This window comes from Callorhinus ursinus, unplaced genomic scaffold (assembly GCF_003265705.2).
Source record: "Callorhinus ursinus isolate GAN/ISIS: 27379988/994484 unplaced genomic scaffold, GSC_fseal_2.0 scaffold26, whole genome shotgun sequence".
NCBI classification, from domain to species: domain Eukaryota; kingdom Metazoa; phylum Chordata; class Mammalia; order Carnivora; family Otariidae; genus Callorhinus; species Callorhinus ursinus.
The window spans coordinates 23,708,794-23,732,266 of record NW_027397088.1 but is presented as its reverse complement, the minus strand read 5'-3'; the positions used below and the strand labels follow the sequence as shown (position 1 = coordinate 23,732,266).

At 44.6% G+C, this 23,473-nt stretch overlaps 1 protein-coding gene across 4 annotated transcripts in view; it reads left to right on the top strand.

The window, feature by feature from the left end:
- GPLD1 (glycosylphosphatidylinositol specific phospholipase D1) overlaps positions 1-23,473 on the top strand; it is a 50,469-nt gene that overhangs the window by 16,053 nt on the left and 10,943 nt on the right. For 3 of the 4 annotated variants that reach the window (XM_073877644.1, XM_073877645.1, XM_025891003.2), the window contains 12 exons: positions 122-200; positions 2,817-2,914; positions 3,328-3,438; positions 4,368-4,416; positions 5,314-5,368; positions 13,177-13,284; positions 13,506-13,533; positions 13,627-13,766; positions 16,187-16,252; positions 18,095-18,215; positions 20,332-20,471; positions 21,914-22,100. In XM_073877644.1, coding sequence (XP_073733745.1) covers positions 122-200; positions 2,817-2,914; positions 3,328-3,438; positions 4,368-4,416; positions 5,314-5,368; positions 13,177-13,284; positions 13,506-13,533; positions 13,627-13,766; positions 16,187-16,252; positions 18,095-18,215; positions 20,332-20,471; positions 21,914-22,100 — 1,182 coding nt within the window. The remainder of the gene's footprint in view (positions 1-121; positions 201-2,816; positions 2,915-3,327; positions 3,439-4,367; positions 4,417-5,313; positions 5,369-13,176; positions 13,285-13,505; positions 13,534-13,626; positions 13,767-16,186; positions 16,253-18,094; positions 18,216-20,331; positions 20,472-21,913; positions 22,101-23,473) is intronic. The other variant, XM_073877646.1, reaches the window with a different exon arrangement.

Genomic DNA, 23,473 nt, shown 5'->3' with positions numbered 1-23,473 from the left:
GTTATGCCCGAGATTTTATGTATGCACTTAACGCCTTCCTTCCACCCTGCCTCTTGCTGTAGGGCGGGCTTGTCCCAGGCTGCTGCCTCTGCCCCTAATCTCTCTACTTTCCTCTTCCCAGCTGTTGCTTGAGCACCAGGATGCGTATCAGGCCGGAACCGTGTTTCCTGATGCCTTCTACCCCAGCCTCTGCGAGAGAGGTAAGATCCAAGTCTTGCAGAGCCACATGTTGCCCTCACGTGGTTCACAGGAGCAGCTAGGACAGAGGAAATCTAACATGGGGTATTTTCCACTGTCGTTGGTCAATGACTTAGTTCACATGACTGCAATTTTCATTTAACCAAACCTTACCTACTTAAGCGTAGAAATTCTGAGAGATTTCACGCGTCCTTAAACTTGCATTACTGCTTTCTGGTGAAGAGAAAAGATTTTGAAAGAGACTGAAGGGCCTGAGTTCTTGTTCTGGCCATGCTGTCTGTTAGCATGTGACCCTCAAAGTCTTGCCATGCTAAGTCTGTTTCCACGCCTGTGATGTAGTGATAATAGGCCTGCCTTGTCCCTTTACTGGATTTTTTGGCATTAATGCATATTCTTTTGTCAAGTGCTGTACAGATCTAAGGCAGTGTTATCAGTGACCTGGGCTTATGGGGTGTATTGGGGCCCCAGCGGGCATGGAAGGTGCACTCTGCTGTCTTATAAGAGGACCATTTACAGAGCTACAGGCTGGATGTAAGTCTGCAGGAACAGTGCAGGGAGGGAGCAGCTCCTGGAACTGAATGGGGAGGCTCCCTGAAGGGGGCCAGACCTTCAGTCAGGGACACAGCCAGCCCCCGAGACCCCAGAGTTGGGGATCTGGGAGAATGAACATTTCTCCCCCACCTCTCTTCCTTTTTTCTGATCTCCTCTCCATTCTCCCCACTGGCCAGACCCAACCCAACCAAAGCTGACTGGCAAAGAGGCCAGTTGGGCAGGTCCCTTCAGGGGCACCGTGCAGGGCAGAGAAGGATGGGCAGTGGGTCTGGAGGGATAGATGAAAGACATCCAGTACATCAGTCATCACGTAAACCGTTTTTGGAGTCTCAGGGTCAAAATCCCAGTGTATTTTTAAGATTTTATTCATTTGAGAGAGAGAACACGAGCAGGGGGTGGGGAGGGGAGAGGAGCAGAGGCAGAAGCAGACTCCCCGCTGAGCAGGGAGCCCAATGTGGGGCTTGATCTCGGGACCCTGGAATCATGACCTGAGCCGAAGGCAGATGCTTAACCTACTGAGCCACCCAGGTGTCCCACCAATGTTTGTTTTAATACAGCAATGCCTTTAGGCTAAATGAAATGTTTAGGGTTACCCACTCCTGTAGTTAGGATACCAAGTAAGCTTTTTTGTGTTTGTCATATTTGTAAGGTTGGGTGGGTTTTTTTTTTTTTTTTTCTTTTTCCTTCTTAGGCTGTTAACTGTCTTTTCTTAATCCTTTTATTTTGCCTGCTTGTTAGTTTTTTTTCTCTCTAGACCTATTTCTAATTTAGTGTTTCCCAAATTGTATTCAGGAGGCTGTAATGTCTCGATAATTGTTCCTTGATATCTTACATAAGTTAAAAAAGGACTTTTTTTTGACAATTAAATTTGAGAAAACTTGCCTAATATGTGCCATCTTAAGAGACCAGCCAAACTCACAGTGCTGAAGGCTCTGTGTTCCAAGTTTCCTGTTTTTCCTCCACCAGTACATGCCCTCCTCCCTGACGTAAAACTCAGGACCAGTGCAGACTGATGCACCAGCGAGCTCAATTACCATTATGAAACCTTCAGAGGTCACGTGGAAGCAAGACTTCTTGCCCAAAACACTGACTATGAGGAATTTGACGCAGACTCCTCTTAGATTTTCATGAATTTTTCCAAATTTTCCCTTGATCCCACACATACCTACTTGCACAGCACCTGTCTTCTTTGATTTGAGGGCTCGCTTTTATTGCATCTTGCAGAAGCAAATATTCTCCGTTGCCGAAGAAGCAGTTGTTTTTATATTCCATTGCATCGGTTTACCTAATAACTGAATCAAATCTGTAACAATAACGAGGACAGCTGGCTACCCAGGATTAGAAGCAGCCCTGACCCTCAGTAAGCGACAGCTCAGCTGTGGGGACAGGTGCGTGGAGACAGTGACCTGGCTGCTACCACCCCGTAGGCTCTGGGTGGGCTTTCTCTTCGTTCAGTTGGATTAGAGAGGGGAACAAAAAGCTTTGCTTAATCTGGCAATTTGGTTAAGGGGGAGTTTTGTCCAAAGAGCTGCTGCTATACTTTGGATTTTTATGGAATTCTGTAAAATAGGAATTGTAAGTTCTATCTTTTACAAAAACTTAGAGCAAATCAAATTTCATAGTTGCAGTGTCTTTGAAAATCATTTCCAGAAAAGCCAATGATTTAAAACTGGTTAGAATGTTTTTACTTTAGCGACAGCAAAACGATTTGAACAGAGGGATCTAAACTCCGGAGTTTTGGTTCCAGTTGCCCCTCATGACATGTGACACCCCCCTCCCATACCCCTTGCACCCCACCTGCACCGCCCTACCGCTGACTCTGGCACCCCCGCCCCCCACACCCCTTTTCTCCTTCCCTTTAGCCCAGGTGATTGCCGATGTTGTGAGCCGTTCCGGCTTTCTCTCTCTCCCAGCTGGCGCTTCTGTTCTAGAGGCTTCCTCTGAACATCAACAGAAGAACCCAAGAGGCTCGGAGGGAGGGGGAGGGTAGCCGTGGTGGCAGATGTCACTGGCACAATCTCCAGCTTTTTCAGAAAGACTCCTGAGACCTGCTCTTGTCTCACCAGGGCAATTCCATGACGTGTCTGAGAGCACGCACTGGACCCCGTTTCTGAATGCAAGCATCCACTATATCCGAGAGAACTACCCCCTTCCCTGGGAGAAGGTAGGCACAGCCCTCTAGCGCCAAGAAGAAATTCAGTCCCAGACACCTCCACCCCCTGTCTGCATTTATGCTGCACCCCATCCCCACCCCCAGGCTCCGGGAGGGCTGCTCACCCTTGTACCTTCAGTGCCAGACACAGGATGTGCTTAGAGTTAATACCTGAATAAACTACTTAGAAAAATGCAGTAGGTCACCATTTCGCTCCAAGAGTAAATTACCTGAAAGCCCTTCTAAGGCACTGTGAAACTTTTCAAAAAGTCCTTTGTGGTTTTTGTCACTAGAAACTACAATGTACCCGCCTCTGATTTTATTGTTGTTAAGTCTTGGGGATGGAAATCCTATTTTTAAACACTGTAATAGGATCTTTATAAAATAACCCAAGCGCCCATCCCTCCAATTTGCTTATTTGGCAGGACACGGAGAAATTGGTAGCCTTCTTGTTCGGCATTACATCTCACATGGTGGCCGACGTTAGCTGGCACAGCTTGGGTATCGAGCAAGGATTCCTTAGGACCATGGGAGCCGTGAGTACATGTCTGCAGGTGGATGACTCTGGGCGTGACACTGTCCTGCCCAAGATGAAAAACTGGCCCTTTTAGAGGAAAGGAAAACTTGAGGCTCTTCAGAGGTCACGTGGAAGCAAGACTTCATGCCCAAAGCAGTCTTCATGTCCATCTCTTCCTCTTCCTGCTCTGTAAATTCATCACACGGGCAGAACCACTAACATGCACCGAAATCTGCAATAAATGGGATGTTCGGTGTCGTTGCAAACATTTGGGAAATCCCATGTTTATTCAAGTTGCATTAGTAAGAACATGAAGAGCTGCCACTTAGTTCTGTTTGGAAGGGATGATTCCACGCGTGTGTGTGTTCTTTTAACATTCAAAAAAACTTCATACTTGCGTGTGGTCAGCACAGCGTTAACGCGAGCTTCGGATGTACAGCGTGGCGATCGGCAGCCGTAACAGATGCTGTGCTTGCCCACCCGTCCGCACACCACCCTTCGGTGCCTCCCTGTGCTGGGCCTTTATTCCTGTGACTTATCACTCCGTAACCTCCCACTCCCCTGCACCCGTTTTTCCGTTTTCTGTATGAAAATGCCATAGCCCTGAACTGAAAATGGCGCTCTTGTGTCTGCAAGTCCCCCTGGTCACCAGGCGCTATTAGTCCCATTCTGTGCGAAGCTTACGCTTGGGCTCAGTAGAGACTGAGTAGTCATCCTCTGAGGTGCAGATGTTTGCGGTAGTTTTGTCACCAGACATTAATTCACAGCTCGGCTGCCACTACAAATTTTAACAAATTTTTTGAAAATCGAGACCGTCTAGGACAGACCCTTAGCATTCACTGGGTTAGGCATTCATCTCCTCACTCCTGGTGTGGCTGTGGGGTAGGGGTGTGGGCTACAATTTGTGATTTATATAAAAAACACACATCAGCTGATTTTCTTCCTCAGGTTGATTTTCATGGCTCCTATTCCAAGGCGCATTCGGCGGGTGATTTCGGTACTGTTCATTTACACTTGCAAAGTTTCTTTTGCGATAGTTCTAGCCCATTTGTTACAGAGTCACCACTGTACCTTAAATCTGTATTCCCCACCCCCCATGTTGAATAACCTTCTTTCTCCTTAACTGAGGTCATCTCATGATGAATTAGGACTGGCTATGTGGTTCTCCTGAGTAAAAATGTCATTTTCATATTCTGTGAAATAGGTATTCAGTCTCTTTGTGAAATGGCTAGTAACCAGGCAGGTATCTAGGTAACAGGAGTGCCGATGCACAGTAAAATATGTAAAATATTTAAAGTAAAAGATGTATTTTTATCACATCTTAGCCAGTCCATATGCTAACTAGCTTTCTTACTGGGCAGTATGGGTTTATTTTAGTATCTCATTTATAGTATGGGTATATCTCATTTGACATAGAGGTGTATTTCTGAAAAGTTGTCTATGTGTATTTCTTTATTAAAAAATCACATTTCATCATTGACTTGTGTCATAATTTAGAAAAGCTTTACCTTTATCAGCTTAAAATTCATTACCTAAGGTCACCTAATACTTTGGCTTTAAAATGGTACCCTCCATCTTTTTCCTGTAGTAAATTACCTTGAAGTAGCCAAAGAAGATGGTGAATGGCGTTTTAAAAGAATCTTCATGGCTCGTCCGTCCTTAAAGAGAAAAACTTTTGGTTATATGGGTGTTTCTTTCTTAATTCATATGTTTCACTGGCTAAGATAGAAATGATCACGTTTTCTTAAAGATCTGCTTGTACCTAAAACAATGAACAGAAAAGTGTGGACAAGGTGATGAGCTAATGACCTGAAGTGTGCAAATCTGTGTGCAAAGAAACATGCCATGTCTTGTCGCTAACCGACCAAATGTAAATATTTTTCTCCTATCTTAGGAGGAGATGTGTTGAGCCAGTTTGAGTTCAGTTTTAATTACCTCGCACGACGCTGGTAAGAACAATTCCACTTAACATATGTGTTCTCTAAATGGCGTTTAGAAGCTTGACCCTTTTTATCCCCTTAGAAAATGTAGCCTATAATGTAATTAGGAGTCTTCTGCATTTGTAAATTTTGGAAAGTAAAACTGCAGATGAGAGTGGTGTAAGGAGATGCTTTGAACTTGTGACTGATGCCATCTAAAAATGCATATTTATGAAAAACAAGATCACATACACCAGTGTAGCTACCACTTGGCTCAAATACAAGCCTTACTGGTGTCTTAAAAGCTCTTTGCCTTCTCTCCCACCAGGGTAAGCCCTCCTGTGGGGCTCCTGTTAATCATTTTGTTGCTTTTCTTTATAGTTGAATAGTATGGATAGATGTGTCCATATACAAAATAGCACATGGTTTTAAGCTTTAGATAAATAGAACTGAGTAGCATGTATTCAAATTTTGCTTACATTTCTGTCTGAGATAGTCACATTGATGTGTTGGCTGCAGCTCATTTTCCTTACTGTGTGGTCCTCCATTATATGGATAGACCAAATGAAGCACTCCATTCCAGTGGGGATGATATGTAAGTAGTGTGGAGTGGTTTTGCTTTACATGTAGTGTTGCTGTGAGCATTTTTGTGCATACGTCTGTGCACCAGAGGGGAATCTCTCTTGTAACAAATCACCACTAGACATGGAATTGGGGGGGTGGGTCATAGGGTGTATGCATATTTAACATCAGCAAGCCCGGGCTTTGAGAATGGTCTTCCCAATTGATACTCTCCTCAGGTTTATATGGTAGTTTTCCTTCTGCATTCTCCAAGACTTGGTATTGTCCAACTTAAAAATAGCCTGTTTGGTGGGTAATGGTATCTCATTAAAGTTTTAATTTGCATTTCCCATTGATTAATTTCATATTTTATTGATCATCTGTATTTGATATTAAGTGAAAATCTTGTTTAGTTTTTAGCCTTTTCTGTTGGTTTGTTTGGCCTTTTTACTTAGTTGTGAGTGTTCCTTGTATATTAGGGCTTCTAATCTTTGCTTAGTTTATTATATCTTTTTGCAGTCTGTGGCATGTCTTTTTACTTATGATGTATCTTAATAAACAGAACTTAATTTTAATGTAGTTGAATATATCTATCTTTTCCATTGTAATTTGTACTTTTGATGTCTTATTTAAGAAATCCTTCCCTACCTTGAAGGCATGAGGTCATTCTCCCACTTAGCCTTCAAAAGCTTTTATGGTTTTATTTTTTTAAACTTTGTCTTTCATTTACCTGGAGTTAATTTTTTGTATATTCTGAGAGAGAATCTGATTTTATTTCTTTCTGTAGATGTAGATGGTCCCCAAATCAGGACACTTACCGATAGTCTCCCCTTTCTTCGCTGGCCTGTAATGCCCTCTCTGTCATAAAATTTCATATGTATTTGAGTCCATTTGTGGGCTTTCTGTTCTGTTCTATTGACCTATGACCTGTCCATGAACAATACTGATTTTTTAAAATTACAGTGGCTTTATAGTATATCTATATACTATAGTACATCTAGTAGGGCTGGTCTCTCAGCCTGTCCTTTTTCTTTAGACATATCTTGCCAATTCTTTTGCCTTGGCTCTTTCAGATAAAGTGAGAGGAGCAAGTTGCCATGTTCCAAGAAAAACCCTTTGGAATTTTTAGAAGTCTATTGAATCTAGAGATCCATTGGAAGAGTGTTAACAACTCTGAAATACTGAGTCTTCTCATCCATAAATATGCTATATATTTTGTTTAAGCCTGCTTCAATGACTTCAAAGTTGTATAAGTTTTTCCCATCAAGGTCTTAGAGGTGTTATTCGATTTCGTTGCAGAGGCTTTTTATTTGCTACCAGAATGGTAACTTTTGGTACCATTTTTATTTTCTGATTGTTGCTGTATAGAATGCAAGTGACTTCCTAATTTTGATTTTTGTATCTAGCAACATTTCTAAGCTCCCTTACTCATTCTAATACATCCAGAGATTTTTTTTTTTAATTTACTGTAGACTCTACAGTGCATCATGTGCAAATTGTGACCATTTTGCTTTTCCTTTTCCCATCTTTGTAACTTTTTTTTCTGCTGTACCACGCTGGCTGATATTTTCAGTACAAAAGAAGTGGCCATACTAAGCATACTTACCTTGTTTGTGATACAAGAGAATGCTTTCAAAGTTTCATCAAATAGAATGTTTGCCCTAGGGCGCCTGGGTGGCTCAGTTGGTTAAGCGACTGCCTTCGGCTCAGGTCATGATCCTGGAGTCCCGGGATCGAGTCCCGCATCGGGCTCCTTGTTCGGCGGGGAGTCTGCTTCTCCCTCTGACCCTCTTCCCTTTCGTGCTCTCTATCTCTCATTCTCTCTCTCTCAAATAAATAAATAAAATCTTTAAAAAAAAAAAGAATGTTTGCCCTAGGTTTTTGTGAATATCCTTTATCAACTTAAGGCAGTTTCCCTCTGTTTCAGTTTGCTAGTAGTTTTTATTATAAATTAACTTCATATCTATTGAACTCTTATCTGCATCTGTTGAAACAGTTCTTTTTTAAGCTGTTGATACAGCGATTGTACTAATCTACTTGCTAATAATCAAGTTGAATTCCTGGGACAAAACTAACTTTGCAATAGTATACTTTCTTTTTAATATTTGTTGCATTTATTGCTGCCTGGGATTTTTGTATTATTATTTATGGGTGAGCTTGTACTGTAATTTTCCTTTCTTTTCTCCTTGTTTGGTTTTGGTATCAAAGTTATGCTAGCTTCATGACATCAGGGAGAAAGTGTTCCTTCCTTTTTTATTCTCTGGAAGTCTATGTAAGATCAAAACTTTGATTGCTTGAATGTTTGGTAGAATTTGTAAAGGTTTCTAAGCCTGGTGTTCTCTTTATAGGGACTTCTTAAAAACTTCAGTCATGGTTATGGGACTACAGTTTTTCAATTTCTTCTTAAGGTGTTTTATTTTTCTAGGGTTTTTCCATTTCATCTTAAGGTATAAACACCGTGGCATGAGGTTTTTTTTGTGTATGGTGTAAGAAAGTGGTCCACTTTCATTCTTTCACCTGTAGCTGTCCAGTTTTCCCAGCACCATTTGTTGAAGAGATTGTCTTCTTCCCTTTGGCTGTCCTTTCTTGCTTTGTCAGAGATTAATTGAACATATAATTGTGCATTCATTTCTGGGTTTTCTATTCTGTTCCATTGATTAACATGTCTATTTTTGTGCCAGTATCATACTATTTTGATTACTGTAGCTTTGAAATATAACTTGAGCTCTGGCATTGTGATGCCTCCAGGTTTGCTTTTCTTCTTCAAAATTGCTTTGGCTATGTGGGGTCTTCAGTAGTTCCATACAAATTCTAGGATTGTTTGTTCTAGCTCTGTGAAAGATGCTGTTGGTATTTTGATAGGGATTGCATTTTTGCATGGAGCCCAAAGGGGTTTGAACTCATTACCCTCAGATAAGACCTGAGCTGGGATTGAGTTGGTCACTTAACCAACTGAACCACACAAGCATCCTGATTAGGATCACATTAAATCTGTAGGTTGCCTTGAGTCGTATCCACATGTCAACAATACGCTTCCATTCCATTAGCCTGAAATGTCCTTCCATTTCTTTGTGTCATCCTCAGTTTCTTTCATCAGTGTTTTATAGTTTTCAGAGTACAGGTTTTTCACCTCTTTGGTTGGGTTAATTCCTAGATATTTTATTGTTTTTGGTGCAGTTGTAAATGGGATTGATTTCTCTTTCTGCTACTTCACTCTTAGTATATGGAAATACAACAAAATTTTATACATTGACATTTGTATCCTGTGATCTTACTGAATTCATTTATCAACTCCAGGAGATTTTTGTGGAGTCCAGGTTTTCTATATAAAGTATCATGTCATCTGCAAATAGTGCAAGTGTTACTTCTTCCTTACCAGTCTGGATGCCTTTTATTTCTCTTTTGTTGTCTGACTGCTGTAGCTAAGACTTCCAGTACTGTGCTTTAACAGTGGTGGGAGTGGATGCAGCCGTCTTATTCCTGACCTTAGGCGAAAGGCTCTCAGTTTCTCACCATCAAGTATGGTGTTCCCTGTTGGTTTTTTCATGTATGGCCCTTACTACGTTGAGGCATGTTCCCTCTAAACCTACTTTGTGGAGGGTTTTTTTTTTTTTTTTTTTTTTTTTAAATCATGACTGGATGTTGTACTTTGTCAAATGCTTTTCCTGCATCTATTGAAATGATCATGTGGTTTTTAGTCTTCCTCTTACTGATGTAATTTGTGTTGATTGATTTGTGAATACTGAACCACCCTTTTCAACCCAGGAATAAATCCTACTTGATCATGGTGAATGGTTTTCTAAAAAATGTATTATTGGATTTGGTTTGCTAGCATTTGTTGAGGAATTTTACATCTGTGTTCATGACACCGACCGGCCTGTAGTTCTCTTTTTTTATGGTATCTTTGTCTGGTTTGTGTTACCAGGGTAATGCTGGCCTCATAGAATGAATCTGGAAGTTTTCCTTCCTCTTCTATTTTTTGGGAAAGTTTGAGAGGAATAGGTATTAACTCTTTAAATGTTTGGTAGAATTTGCCTGTGAAGCCATCTGGTCCTGGAGTTTTGTTTGTTGGGAGATTTTGATTACTGATTCAGTCTCATTGCTGGTAATCAGTCTGTTCAAATTTTCTATTTCTTCTTGTTTCAGTTTTGGTAGTTTATATTTTCCTAGGAATTTATCCATGTCTTCTGGGTAGTCCAACTTGTAGGTTTTCATAATATTCTGTTAGAGTTTTTTTTGTATTTCTGTGGTGTCATTTGTTATTTCCCCTCTTTTGGGGGGGTTTTGTTTATTTTAAAATCTCTCTCTGAGTCTGGCTAAAGTTTTAATCTTCTCAGAGAACCAGCTCATGGCTTCATTGATCTGTTCTATTGGTTTTTAGTTTCTACATCATTTATTTCTGCTCTACTCTTCATTAGGGTTCTTTTTCTAGCTCATTTAGGCATAAGGTTAGGTTGTTTGTTTGAGATTTTTCTTGCTTCTTGAGGTGGGCCTGTATTGCTATAAACTTCCTTCTTAAACCCCTGTGGCTGTATCCCAAAGATTTTGGACTGTTGTGTTTTCATTTATTTTGGTATAATCTGTAATTTCTTTTCTGATTTCTCAGTTGACCCATTCATTGTTTAGTAGCATGTTATTTATTAACTTTGTGTATTTGTGTTCCTTCCAGTTTTTATAATTTCTAGTTTCATAGCATTGTGATCAGAAAAGATGCATGGTATGGCTTTGGTCTTTTTGAATTTGTGGAGGCTTGTTTTGTGGCCTGATACATGACTTGTTCTGGAGAATGTTCCATGTGCACTGGAAAAGAATGTATATTCTTCCGTTTTAGGATAGAATGTTTGAATATATCTGTTAGATCCATTGGATCTCTTGATCTTCTGCTTGGATGATCTGTCCATTGATGTAAGTGGGGTGTTAAAGTCCCTTACTATTATTGTATTACTATCAATTACTTCCTTTATACTTGTTTTTAACTACTTTATATGTTCGGGAGCTCCTATATTGGGTGCATAAATTTACAATTGTTGCATCTTGTTGGATTGTCACCTTTTTGATATGTAGTACCTTTATTTGTCTCTTGTTAATAGTGTTTTATTTAATTTTTTATAGTGTTTTAAAGTCTGTTTTGTCCAAAACAATTGACATTCATGTGCGTGATAAGTGCTTCTCCATCCTCTCACTCTGTCCACAGGTGTCTTTCAGTCTGAGATGAGTCCCTTGGAGTCTCTTGTAAGCAACATAGATGAGTCTTGTATTTTATCCATTCTGTCACCCTATGTCTTTTGATGGGAGCATTTAGTCCATTTATATTCATGGTAATTATTGATAGGTATATATTTAGTCCATTTTGTTACTGATTTTGTGGTGCTTTCTTTAGGTTTTTTTTTTTTTTTTTTTTCCCTGATCCTTGCTCTTTTCTCTCATGATTAGTTGGCTTTCTGTAGGAAAGAATGTTCTCCAATTTTTGACCTAATGTTACATATATGCTTATTAGTGTAAGCTTATTAAATTTACTGTTAAAATTATAAATAGCATTTTTACTTTAGATTAGGTTGATCTAATAATTACTGAGAGAAAAATTTGTTCAATTTCCCCCAGCGATAGTGGATTTTTTTTCCCATTTCTCCTTGAGGTTCTGTCAACTTGCTATATATATATATGTGTGTGTGTGTGTGTGTGTGTTTTGAAGATTAAAAATCTTACGTCTTTCTGGTGAGTTGAACCTTTTCATCATGACATAGTGACCCTCCTCATCTCTAATGAACGCTTATTGCCTTCAAGTCGACTTTAGCAGCTCTAACTATAGTTACGCTGCTTCTCTTGGTTATGTTCCATGGTGCTCGAATTATTCATGGCTGGACGTAGAGTTGCATTTCTCCAGTGAGGGTTTGTCTGGACTTCTGCAGGCTGCCTCGAGGCATGTTAACCTAGGACCACATTGAGTTACATTCAGCCCTTGAGGTTTTCCTGATTACAGCGATGGCATGAATGCAGGACAGAACATTTGTGGGACTGGTAGTAGTTACCAGTTTTAGGGGGAGATCTATTTCTCCCCTTCTCTGTGCATTGTTAAGATGAAGACCAGTTTCTTTGCTGTCCTTTTTAATAGGTTGGGTTTGTCTCTAGCTGATACTTCTGCCAAGGGTGTAGCTTTCAGTGCAGAGTCTCTTCTGAGATGGGCTGCTTTGACTGGTTCCTACGCTTCAGCCCCCATCTTCGGCATACAAGGCAGCCATCGGAAAATCTCCAAGGGCTTGGGGCAAAGGTTGGCTTCCACATTTCCTTACCTCTTCAAGTTTCCAGTTTCAATTTGTTTTGGGCCTTTGGAAAATTTTCACTTTCTTGCGTCGTGATTCATCTAAAAAAATATTTTTGTTATTGTGTCTAGCCTGAAGCTATTTCTGTTGGGAGGACAACTCTGGTGCTCTTGTAAATTAAAAAGTGGACGTGTCCATAGATTCTTTATTATAAATACACTAAAATCGGGTTTTGCTTGGTTGTGGTTTCTGTCTGGTCTAGTCTAAGGCTTAAGAAATGAAGACAGAAGATCTTAGCATTAATCTTATGTGTGCTACTCTTCTTCCAACTGAAATGAGTAGCTGTCAACCAAAAGCCTGACTTAGAATTCTTTTTACCATCTTACACTGTTTACTCTAAAACCAGGGATGGGGGTGAGGAGCTATTTTTGGTGTTTTAAAAATAATAACTTTGGGGGCACTTAGGTGGCTTAGTTGGTTAAGCATCTGACTCTTGATTTCAGCTCGGGTCCTGATCTCAGGGTCGTGAGATCGAGCCCTGCATCGGGTTCCACGCTGGGCATGTAGCTGGCTTAAGATTCTTTCTCTCCCTCTCCCTCTGCCCTCCCTGCTCTCTTTCTCAAAAATTAGTAACTTTTGAGAATAATTCAGTGCTCCAAAGAATTAAAATATATTGCTCCTTGAACTGTGAATTCACAGGACTAAACATCCTTTTTATACCTTAGAGTTAGTTTCCTGTCTTTGAAACTTCATAAATATCAGATTAAGCTATCAGTTGTTTGCTCTGAATCTTTGGGGGAATAATTCCATTTTCTGTGCTTTAGTGTCCTCTTAGGTCTGGTGGGAATGTAGTAGTACCAACCACCTAGGCTTTTAGGTAGGATTAAATAAATAGTTCATGGAAAGCACTTTGCATAATGCCTGGCATGTAATAATTATGGAGTAAATGGTTGCTGCTTTTGCTGCCAATATTATCTTCAATTTCAGAACCTTATTTTATTCCATTGCTTTTCTCAGGTATGTGCCCATTGAAGATCTGCTGGAGATTTATAAGAAACTCTATGGCCGAGAAGTAATCACCAAAAATGCAATTGTTGACTGTTCATACCTTCAGTTCTTGGAAATGTAGGTGTGACCCAGAGGAAACTTTGTAGTTGACTTGAGTGTGACTTCTTGGTGCACTTGCTGACATTTTAGTCTCCCGAGTTGGATTTTGGATTTCTGGACTTTGGCTTTTTTCAAAGGCAGTTGCATCATGTAGATACATGTAGATGGAGCTTGGTTTTTATTTGCTTCACTTCTTTGTACAAACAACTCAACAGGCAAAATTTTTGTTCATGTTGCAGGTATGGTGAGATGTTAGCTATTTCCAAGGTAAAGGCTTCATTCTTCAAAATCTTCATTTAAAGGATTATAAAGTTACCAGAAAAAGCACTTATTAATGAGTTTTCTTTTTCTGTGCCGTAGCTTTATTCCACTTACTCCAGAAAGTCTCCATTTTTGGTGGAACAATTCCAAGAATATTTCCTGGGGGGACTGGATGACATGGCTTTTTGGTCCACTAATATTTACCATCTGATGAGCTTCATGTTAGAGAACGGGACCAGGTGAGACCCTGCCCCACTTCTTCTACCAGTCACTCCTGCCCTGTCCCTCCCTCTCCTGGTGCCGCTATCAGGTTTTCACTTGATCAGATGAAAAGGTCTCATGAAGTGCCAGCCTCTCCTAACCAAGGAGGAAAAGAATGGAAACTCTGGTCTCAAAACTCAGACGTGCTCCCGTCTGATTACACGTATCTCTGTTCCCTGTTTTAGGGACAGAGAGATCCTGAAGAACCGTGCTCGGTGGGAGGGCCCCCGTCCACCTCTGGGCTGTGTCTTCTCTTCTGGGAGGACCCACAGCGAGCCTCCTTTCCACCTGCTGCCATCTCAGGGATAAAGGGTTTCAAAGAGCACTTCACTGAATACCCCACCCCCCACCCCCACTCCAAAGTAAAATCAGAAATGGACGCATTTGTAAATCACAGCCTTCTGGTGGAGTCTTTGACACTCAGCCCGTATGGAATAGCGTCTGGAGCCCAACTCCTTTTCCGCTCCTGCTGTGCATGTCCGGCAGGAGTGTTAGCCAGAGACTCAGCCCAGGGTGTGTAGAGTGGGGTAGAAGGGCCGCCCAAATTCCAGCTGCAGTGGTCCATAGGCTCACAGCGTCCGCTGGCTGTGCGAGACAGTCAAGGCTCCCCTCCGAGCCAGTTTGCAAGCAGGCCACGGAGTCTGTGGCCCTCTGCAGCTGCCGACCTGGGTGGGGCGGGTGGGGGTCTAGAGAGGGAGCAGTGGAGGCAGCACCCCGTGCAGGGCAGGGCGCAGAGCTCAAGCAGCAGCTGTGGAGTGGGAAAGGGGGTTCAAGGGCTGGGTCTGGCGATTCTTCCAGGTGGAGGAGCATAGGGCTGGGCTAAATCGGAGGGACCTAAATCAGTATAGCTTCGGAATGTCATATGCTGGATGATACTCTTTTGTGCCCTTAAAAACCTTTGCTAGTAGTCAAAGAATGGTAACCATAATTATATATTGTGCTTTGAAACAAAATTCCCTTGCATGATAGTCGGTATTAGGCTATAAATATTAAAACCTGTTTTAAACAGTTGGTAAACAGTAAACAATCCAATATAAATACAATTTTTTAATAGTGAAATAAGCCTCCTGTGAAATCCCCAGGCTCTCCTTCTATGGCTGTGGGTTTTTAGGTGCCCACAAAGGTAGCGGATGGGCTTTGGAATTGGCAAGACCTGCCTCTCACTGCTGAGTTACCCCAAGCAAGTAGCCAAACCTCCCTAAGCTTTGTTTCCTCATCTGTGAAATGGGGACAGTAGTAATTCTATCTTTGTCATGGGGTTGTGGGAGGAGGACGTGAGGTCACTCATGCAAATGGCGTAGCATGTAGGGAGCGCTTAACACATGTTGGCTACTAGTATTATAATTATTGTTGGAAGGAAGTTAAATTTATATTGGTCATACGAGTGTGAATGACCTGCATTTGTTTTATAAAGTCCATGTGTCATGATCTTCAAGTGGAGAGCAGCTTTGGTGTTTGTTTTGGTTAGGTTGTCCAAATAGCTACAGACAGCTAGACTTTATTCTTTAATTAGGAGAGCTGTTTGTGAAGAAACACGTTGTCTCTTGATCTCTGTTCTAATTTGTCAAGGCGAAAATTCCATGAATTGACTGCATCTTTACACACACACACACACGCACACACAAAGGAAGATTCATCAGAATCTGTGGAACTTTGAGAACTTTGGGGAAGGCTCCAAAGAAAGAGAATACAAATTCACGAGTGAAAGAAACAGTGTACCTATTTTCATATTATAAGCATTTCTTAGCTAATTGATAAAACTCTAGTAGCGTATCTTCCTAAAGAAACAGTGAAAGGAATGGTAGTTACGTCCCAGCCAGGGCGCTACTTAATTCAAAGATTATTCATGGGGACGCCTGGGTGGCTCAGTTGGTGAAGCATCTGCCCTCAGCTCAGGTCATGGTCCTGGAGTCCCGGGATCGAGTCCCACATCGGGCTCCTTGCTCAGTGGGGCGTCTGCTTCTCCCTCTCCCTCTGCCCCTCCTCCCCGCTCATGCTCTCTCTAATAAATAAATAAAAATCTTTAAAAAATGGGCATGATCGGGCAGAGAGGGGCACAGTTGGGAAACAGTTTCTTTCCATCTTGAACTCCCAGATGGTTCATGTCCGTGTGGGGACTCCTCAGCAGGTGGGGGCGGGGGAGGCAGAGGGTGGGAGGGTGGCTGTGAGTCCGGGCTGCCAGAGCGTGGAGCTTCCTGCGTTACCATCCGGCTACCAGCAGCCAGCTCAGCAGCCCGCATCAGGTAGGACTGAGGTTCTTCACCCCTCATGTCTGGCTCGGCAACGAGCCCCGCTACATTAGGCTGCTGGAGGCGGCTTGAAGTGCACCACCGATTCTCAGTAAAACTCATGCTTGTGAAGGAGGTGGAAAATTCCTGATTCATCTGACTCTTTCCAGTGACTGCAACCTGCCTGAGAACCCTCTGTTCATTGCATGTGGCGGACCACAAGCCAGCACCCAGGGGTAAGTGGATTCCAAAATTGTTCCTAGAAAAAGAACATCTTGGGGCGCCTGGGTTGCTCAGTTGGTTAAGCGACTGACTCTTGGTTTTGGCTCAGCTAGTAGTGATCTCAGGGTCCTGCGATCGAGCCTTGTGTTGGGCTCTGCGCTCAATGCAGAGTTTGCTTCTCTCTCTCCTGCTCCTCCCTCCTCTCTCTCTCTCTCTCATAAATAAAACCTTAAAAAAAAAAAAAGAACATCTTGCCCAGAAGGATGCTCAACAGACATTGAAGGCGTGGGATTTGTAGACACATAGAGGTTCAAATTCCAGGTCTGCCATTTACAGCCATGTGATTTTGAACAAGTTGCTTATTTTTTTTTGAGGTACAGCTTCCTCCTTTGGCAAAATAGAAAAAACGTGCCGGGGCCCCTGGGTGGCTCAGTCAGTGAAGCGTCTGCCCTTGGCTGAGGTCATGATCTTAGGGTCCTGGGGTCAAGCCCCACATCAGACTCCCTGCTCAGGGAATCAATAAAATCCTTAAAAAAGAAAAAAAGCGCATATTCCCCAAATCATGGCCTGGATAGCGTGCAAGAATGGAGGTAAACAGCATATCAGTAAGTTGCTCGCTAAACAATAAAAATGGCAGTTAAATAGTAATATTACTCTCATTGTTATTATGCATAACCTTTATCCATATTTCACCCTGAGAAGGTCGTCATTGATGAGACAGGGTGAGGAGAAGATTTTTAGGTAGTTTCTGAGGAAGGGGGCCAGCGGGTGGTATTCCTGCTGGGGTCGTGTGCCAACTGCATGAGCTTAAAACTGTATTAATATTATAATTATCAATAAAGCAATATTTCCTCCTGTCTGCTGCCAGGAGCTGGTTTAGGCACTGAGGCCTCGTTGTGAGCAGGGCAGAAAGCGTTCCTGCTCTACTGGGGCATGTGTCCCGGCAGGTGCATGGGCGCTCGCCAGAACTCCTACATACTCTCAAGGGTTAGGAGGGAAAAGCATGTGCCACAGAGCATCCCAACCCCGTCCCAGGGGAGCTCTCGGTGAAGAAGTGGTATTTCAACCGAGGTATTTCAGAGTGAGCAAGGGTTAGATGCTCAAACAGGACCTAGCAGTGAAGGGTCCTAGGGTCAGCAAGAGCAGAGAGAGCTTCAGAAGAACAGAAGACAGGAAGGTTCAGTTAAGCCCTCATGGTTGGATTTACTTAAATTAGGCCAGTCTTTTCTTTCTTTCCTTTTCTTTCCTTCCCTCCCTTCCTTCCTTCCTTTTTGGTGACTGACTTCAGTGCCTTTAGATCGGGTTTTCAGTCTCTTAGACTGTCAGGGTCCCCACGCTGGGCTGTTTCACACGCGCCCCTTTGCTCCCTCCCGTTGTGTGGGCTTCACTTCAGTCACTTGGGAAGCCTGTCCGTCTCCTCTAGGCACCTGGTTGGTACTCTCGTTAGAATGCACGAATTTGAAAATGTGCTTTTATCGTAGGATTCATTCTAGCATGTCTTGGAGATAAATCCGTACGCCCGCGTGCAGCTTCCCAAATAGCTACATTATTTCTTGACTATTTGTGTGGAATACTGAAACACTTTTTTTTTTTTTTTTTAAGTAATCTAGAAGAAATTCACAGCTCTTGAGGCTCTGGGAAGTATTTTTGATAAGGACAGGCTTTTACACGTTGGAAACATGTTCACTACAATTCCATGGGATGTCGCATGAAAGGTGTTTCTCCTTCAACTTCCAGATACTCAAATGTTCTGGTCTCTCACCAGCGATCGACTTGACGTATTCTTCAATTCCTTCATTCAGGGGCCTTGTTGCTCCTTCAGTCTGACCCATTTTGTTTGTTTCCCTTTTCAATAGCTCCAGAGTGCAGAAGAATGATTTCCATAGGAATTTGACTGCATCCCTAACCAAAGATGTTAGGAAAAATATAAGCTATACTGAAAGAGGTGTGCTCTTTAGCGTGGATTCCTGGACCTCGGTAAGAATTTTCTGCTTCCGGTGGGGGAAGGAGGGACATGCTGCCCCCATGATCTTGTCCTTACAGACTCACTGGCCCTTTAGTCACTCACTGAGATTCACCTGCGCATGAGCCAGGTGACTCATGACCCACAAATATCCTTGGCCTCCAAATGTGGTTTTTTCCAGAGATGTTCTGAGATGTGAGTCTGGACCTCCGTGGCCTTGGGCGAGTCCAGTGGAGCCCGAGGTGGCCCCAGGCACCAGGGCCAGGCCTGCTTTGCCCTTAGGCAAACTGTGTCAGCAAAATGGCAGGCTCCCTGCACAGAGTGCCATGCAGGGGGATGCTGTGTATGAAATCGGTCCGTGAGATCACCTTTTAAGTGTCAGATGTTCAAATTTGTCTAATTGGGGCGGCAAATAACACGTACTTTGCCTATAAGATAAGCTTGCATCTTTGCTGTCAATCAGAGACAGCTTCATGGCAGAGGTGGCATTTGCATTAGGCCTTGAAGAGTAGATAGTATTTCATCAGTGAGCATGTATCTCTTGGGAAAGTTTGGGGATATTTGGAAATATGAGTAGACTCGTTTGCTTGGAAAACAAGACAGGGATACAAGGCACTACGAAGGGTTTGGGAAGGGAAGCAGGCTTTGGATTGTGAAGGGCTCTTAACGTCTGGAGGGTTCATAGGACACCATCTGGCTGGTGGCCCTGGGAGTTGGGCCCGGCCCCAGCAGGCCTGCTTTGCAGGTGTGCTGTCACCCAGGGGGCCTGTAGTCACCCTGAGAAGGGCCCCACACTTGGGTTAGTGCTCTTGCTGTCTTAAGACCCCTAATAACTTAGGGGCACCTGGGTGGCTCAGTCAGTTGGGCGTCTCACTCTTGGTTTGGGCTCAGGTCGTAGTCTCGCAGTCATGGGATCGAGCCCCACGTGGGGCACCACGCTCAGCACCGTCTGCGTCAGACCCTTCCTCCCTCCCTCCCTTCCCCGCCCCGCTCACACACACACTCTCTCAAATAAATAAAATCTTTAAAAAAATTTCAAAACTTCTGAACCAGGGGCTCTGCATTTTTATTTTGCACTGGGCTCCGCGAATTCTGTAGCCCGCTGTGACCTGGGCCCCCCACCACAGCACTTACCATGTTGTCCTGTAGTTACTCGGATCGGTCTCCTCTGTGGAAGGGTGGTCCCGTGGGAGAGGGGCTTTCTGTTGCCAAAGCCCATCCTGGCACCTGGCACACAGCAAAACTGAGTAAGTGCTTCCTGGAAGAGTGGGCAAGGCGCAGGGGGCATGAGGGCGAGCGTCTGGGGGCAGCCTACCAGGGGCGCTAGTGTGTGGAACCAGGAGGCACAGCCCGTCCTGCAGCCCCCCCCCCCCCCCCCCCCCCCGGCCGGCCGGCTCTGCCCTCCTGCTCTGAGCCCACTGTGCTCCCATCCAGGCGAGGCCTCGGAGCCCTGGTGGGGTCTCCTTCACCCTTGGGTGGATTCAGAGTTGTATCCTCTGGCCATGGATGGGTCCTGCACAGGGCCGGATTATTCGGGACCACTCAGTCTGCACACAACCACGTTCAGAACACCTCAGATCCCACGCTGAGGGGCTTGATGTCCCTGTGCTTGGCTTGCTTCCGGCGCTTGGCAGATGACCTTTGGTGCCTAAGCAAACACAGCAGCCTCTCCATTTGGCTGTGGTTTGGAGGTATATTCAGCATCCTGGTGGTGGTGCAGTTCGTGTGGAGGAAAAATACACACACACACACACACACACACACACACACACACACACACACAGTACTAGTTCTAGATTAATGGATTAAACGTTAAATTGATTTTGTTACGTTCTGCGGGTTCGTAGGGACTCTCCTGACTTTGGTTCAGGTGAAGGCCCAGCTAACTCTTTGTTGCCATCCTGGCCTGAACGCTAGGGCCGCGCCTGCCCTCCCTCCCTGCATACAGGGGTCATGATTTCCCTCCCTAATTGCTCATCCCAAGGGATCTTACTGATAGGAATCGATGCTTTATTTTTTTAGCACTTGTCAAAATGGGTTTCCTTTAGAAAGTCTAATACTTTGGATGAGAAATAATAGTTTCACTGATTATGCCATGTGTCCTTATCTATAATGATTTTGTGTTTCCAGGACTCCCTTACTTTTCTGTACCAGACTTTGGAAAGGAACATACGGACAATGTTTACAGGCAGCTCCCAGCAGTCATGGAAACATGTCTCCAGCCCCCTGGCGTCTTACTTCCTGTCTTTTCCCTACACAAGACTCGGCTGGTAGGTGTGAGTTTCTCCTACTCCCGAAAACTGTCCCCAGTATGAAGTTCACTCGATCAACAAATGGTTTTGGTGGCACCTGTTAGCACCTTATATTCCAATTAGCTCATCATCAACAAAAACATTAATACAGTGGTCAAGTAACTGTAAAGATGAAACTGTCTCCTTAAAATGGGTCAAAATGTGTTTAAATGCAGGGAGCTTTCACTTTACTGAATAATTACCATGATGAAGTGTTGTAGAACAATCGCACAGCTTCGATGTTCTTCTGGGAATCTCATGACGTTATGAGTGGATAAACAGCTATTACAGTGATTGGGGTATCATCGCTTCATAGGACAAAAGCCGAGCACACCACAATAATTGTGTACATAGAATGTTGGGGGTTCCTCTGAGTTTCATGATCAACCCAGACCAAGCCCAAGTATATGGTGGTTTGGGGGAAACCTTTTTTCAACCACACTTCTCAGATCCAGATGACATTGTTGCCCTTGGAAAGATTGGGTGACAGCCCTTCTTTTTGGGAGGCCACTGATGCTTTCAGCCCCAGCACAGGCGATGGGGGAGTGAATGCTGTGTTTATTGGCCAGTCCCCTGTGCATGATGGCTCTTGGCCACCTTCCTGACAGAGCCAAAGAAGGTCTCCTGCTGGGCTTGCTGGCATGGGGGATGGGGGGTGGTGCAGAGGTCCCTCCCCAGCTTGCAGCCCAGGCAGCCAGGGAACAGCAGTGTGTCCGTGGTCAGTGTGTCCGGCCCCTCCCACTGGGCGGCAACCCCTTTAGAAACAACTTCTGTCTTTTTTCCTCTTTTTCCTTCTGTGCCACCATGGAGTCCTTACGTGGCCATGAGAACTACAATAAATAACGTGATTTCTGGTCTTTCTAGCTGCCCCAACAAAGACCTTTGGACCTTTGCTCTATAACCGGTGGGTCATAGACCCTCATTTGGAAACATCCACTAAATATGACAAACATTTAATTTCTTCACAATACAAGGTACCCTGTGCAGCTGTGGTAGAAATAACACGGTGTACCTAACACACGTTGGTCTCAGGCTCCATCCTTTTCCGTTTGTTACCTGGTCCATCAGAACGCTACCGGCGCCCTTGGCCGGATGCGGATTTCCTGTGCTCCCCGGCGAGCCCAGGATCGCGCTTCGCGGCTCTGGGTTTGCACACAGAATGTGATGCTTTGTGAAGATGCTTTTCGCCTGCTCGGGTCATAAGGTTCAGAAATGCCCAGAGGCCTTAATGTGTCCAGTGTTGTTGTGTTTCTTGGAGAGCAAGACCAAATCACACAAACCATATAACCTCAGAAGTGGACATTCTCCACAGTCAGGGTGAAAAAAGGAACAAGAGGGAGTGCTCTAGAGAGAAGCAGGCGACCGTCTCGCCCATGGCTCTCCATAGATACTGGACGGGGTGTTCTCTCTTCTCCCCACAGGGCAATGACCTCGGCTGACCTCAACCAGGACGGGCTGGGGGACCTGGTGGTGGGTGCCCCGGGCTACAGCCGCCCCGGCCACACCCAGGTTGGGCGCGTGTACCTCCTCTACGGCAGCGAGCTGGGCCTGCCCCCCATCGACCTGGATCTCGACAAGGAGGCCCACGTGACCCTGGAGGGTTTCCAGGTGAGGCGCCCGGCTCTGACTTTCCCTTCTCGTGTCCATAAGCCACTGCCTGTCTTGCGCGGCAGGTTCCCCAGAGCAAATAGCCCATAAACGGCTGGTGGCCTCTGTTTGTAGAACACTTGTCATTTTTAAAAGCCTGTTGGCCCAGGACCCGCCCGAAACACAGCTGCTGTTTATTCAGAGCTGCTCTGAGTCACCAGTCAGGATGTGATTTCTTGAGAGTACACCCCTCCCCTGCGACTTTAAGCCTCCCTCTTTTTATATATGAATTTTTATTTTGTAAGAATGTTAGATTCACAGAAAAGCTGTAAAGACGGTGCAGAGTTCCCAAACACCCTGTACCCGGTTTCCCCTAAGGTGGCGTCTTACGTAACTATGGTGTCAATGTATCAAAAGTAAGAAACCAACTCTGGTACGTGACTCTTCCTAATTTCCAGACTTTGCTCAGATTTCATTCCTTGATCTTAAGTGGTGATGCATCCCCAGAAAAGCCCCACAGTGACTGTAGGAGACAGGCTCCGCGTGGAGGCAGCGTCGCTCCGCCTCGGGACAGCAGGAACCTGGGCTGGCATTAGTTACAGGAGCAGGAAGGGGGGACCAGGCAGGGGGGACAGGTAGCCTTGCGACTGGTCACAGGCGAGCTCGGGCGCTTCGGTGGGACTGCACACTCCCAGCAGCAAGCAGCAGGGGAAGGGACTTTATGTCAGACCGTGGTTTTTATCCTGGGGAAACCACTAAAGCTTTTGTTGTGGAGTTAATGCTGTGAGGACAAAACAAGATGACATGCCTGGACATACTTTACACATGAAGGGTATGGGGTGTTAAGGACCGGACAGAGGAGTCCTGAATCTGAGAGGTAATCCTCAGCTGGCTGGCCAGTGTGTGAGGTTCCACAGTCCCAGATGGACAGCATTTTCTGGAACCTTCTGCCACCACATGAGAACGTTCCAAAATAAGTTTACCCATTCCTGTTGCCTTTTTTTTTTTTTTTTGTAAGATATTTATTTGCCGGATAGAGAGCATGCACACAAGCAGGGGGAGCAGCAGACAGAGGGAGAGGGAGAAGCAGGGAGCCCGATGTGGGGCTCGATCCCAGGACCCTGGGATCATGACCTGAGCCGAAGGCAGGCGCTTAGCCGACTGAGCCGCCCAGGCGTCTCTGCTGCTTGAGGAGGCCGTGCCCTGTCAGAGTGGTGGGGCTCCTGCCCACCGGGCTCGGCGCGGGGAGGGGGATGCACGCTCTCAGACACGTGGGCCGAGGAAGGGGCAGCACCGTGCTCACTCGGTAACGCAGTCACCGTGTTAGGGCCGCTGAAGGCACGGGTGTAGCCTAGGCCTGTAGCGAGCCTTTCTGTGTCCCCGCCTGGAGGGGG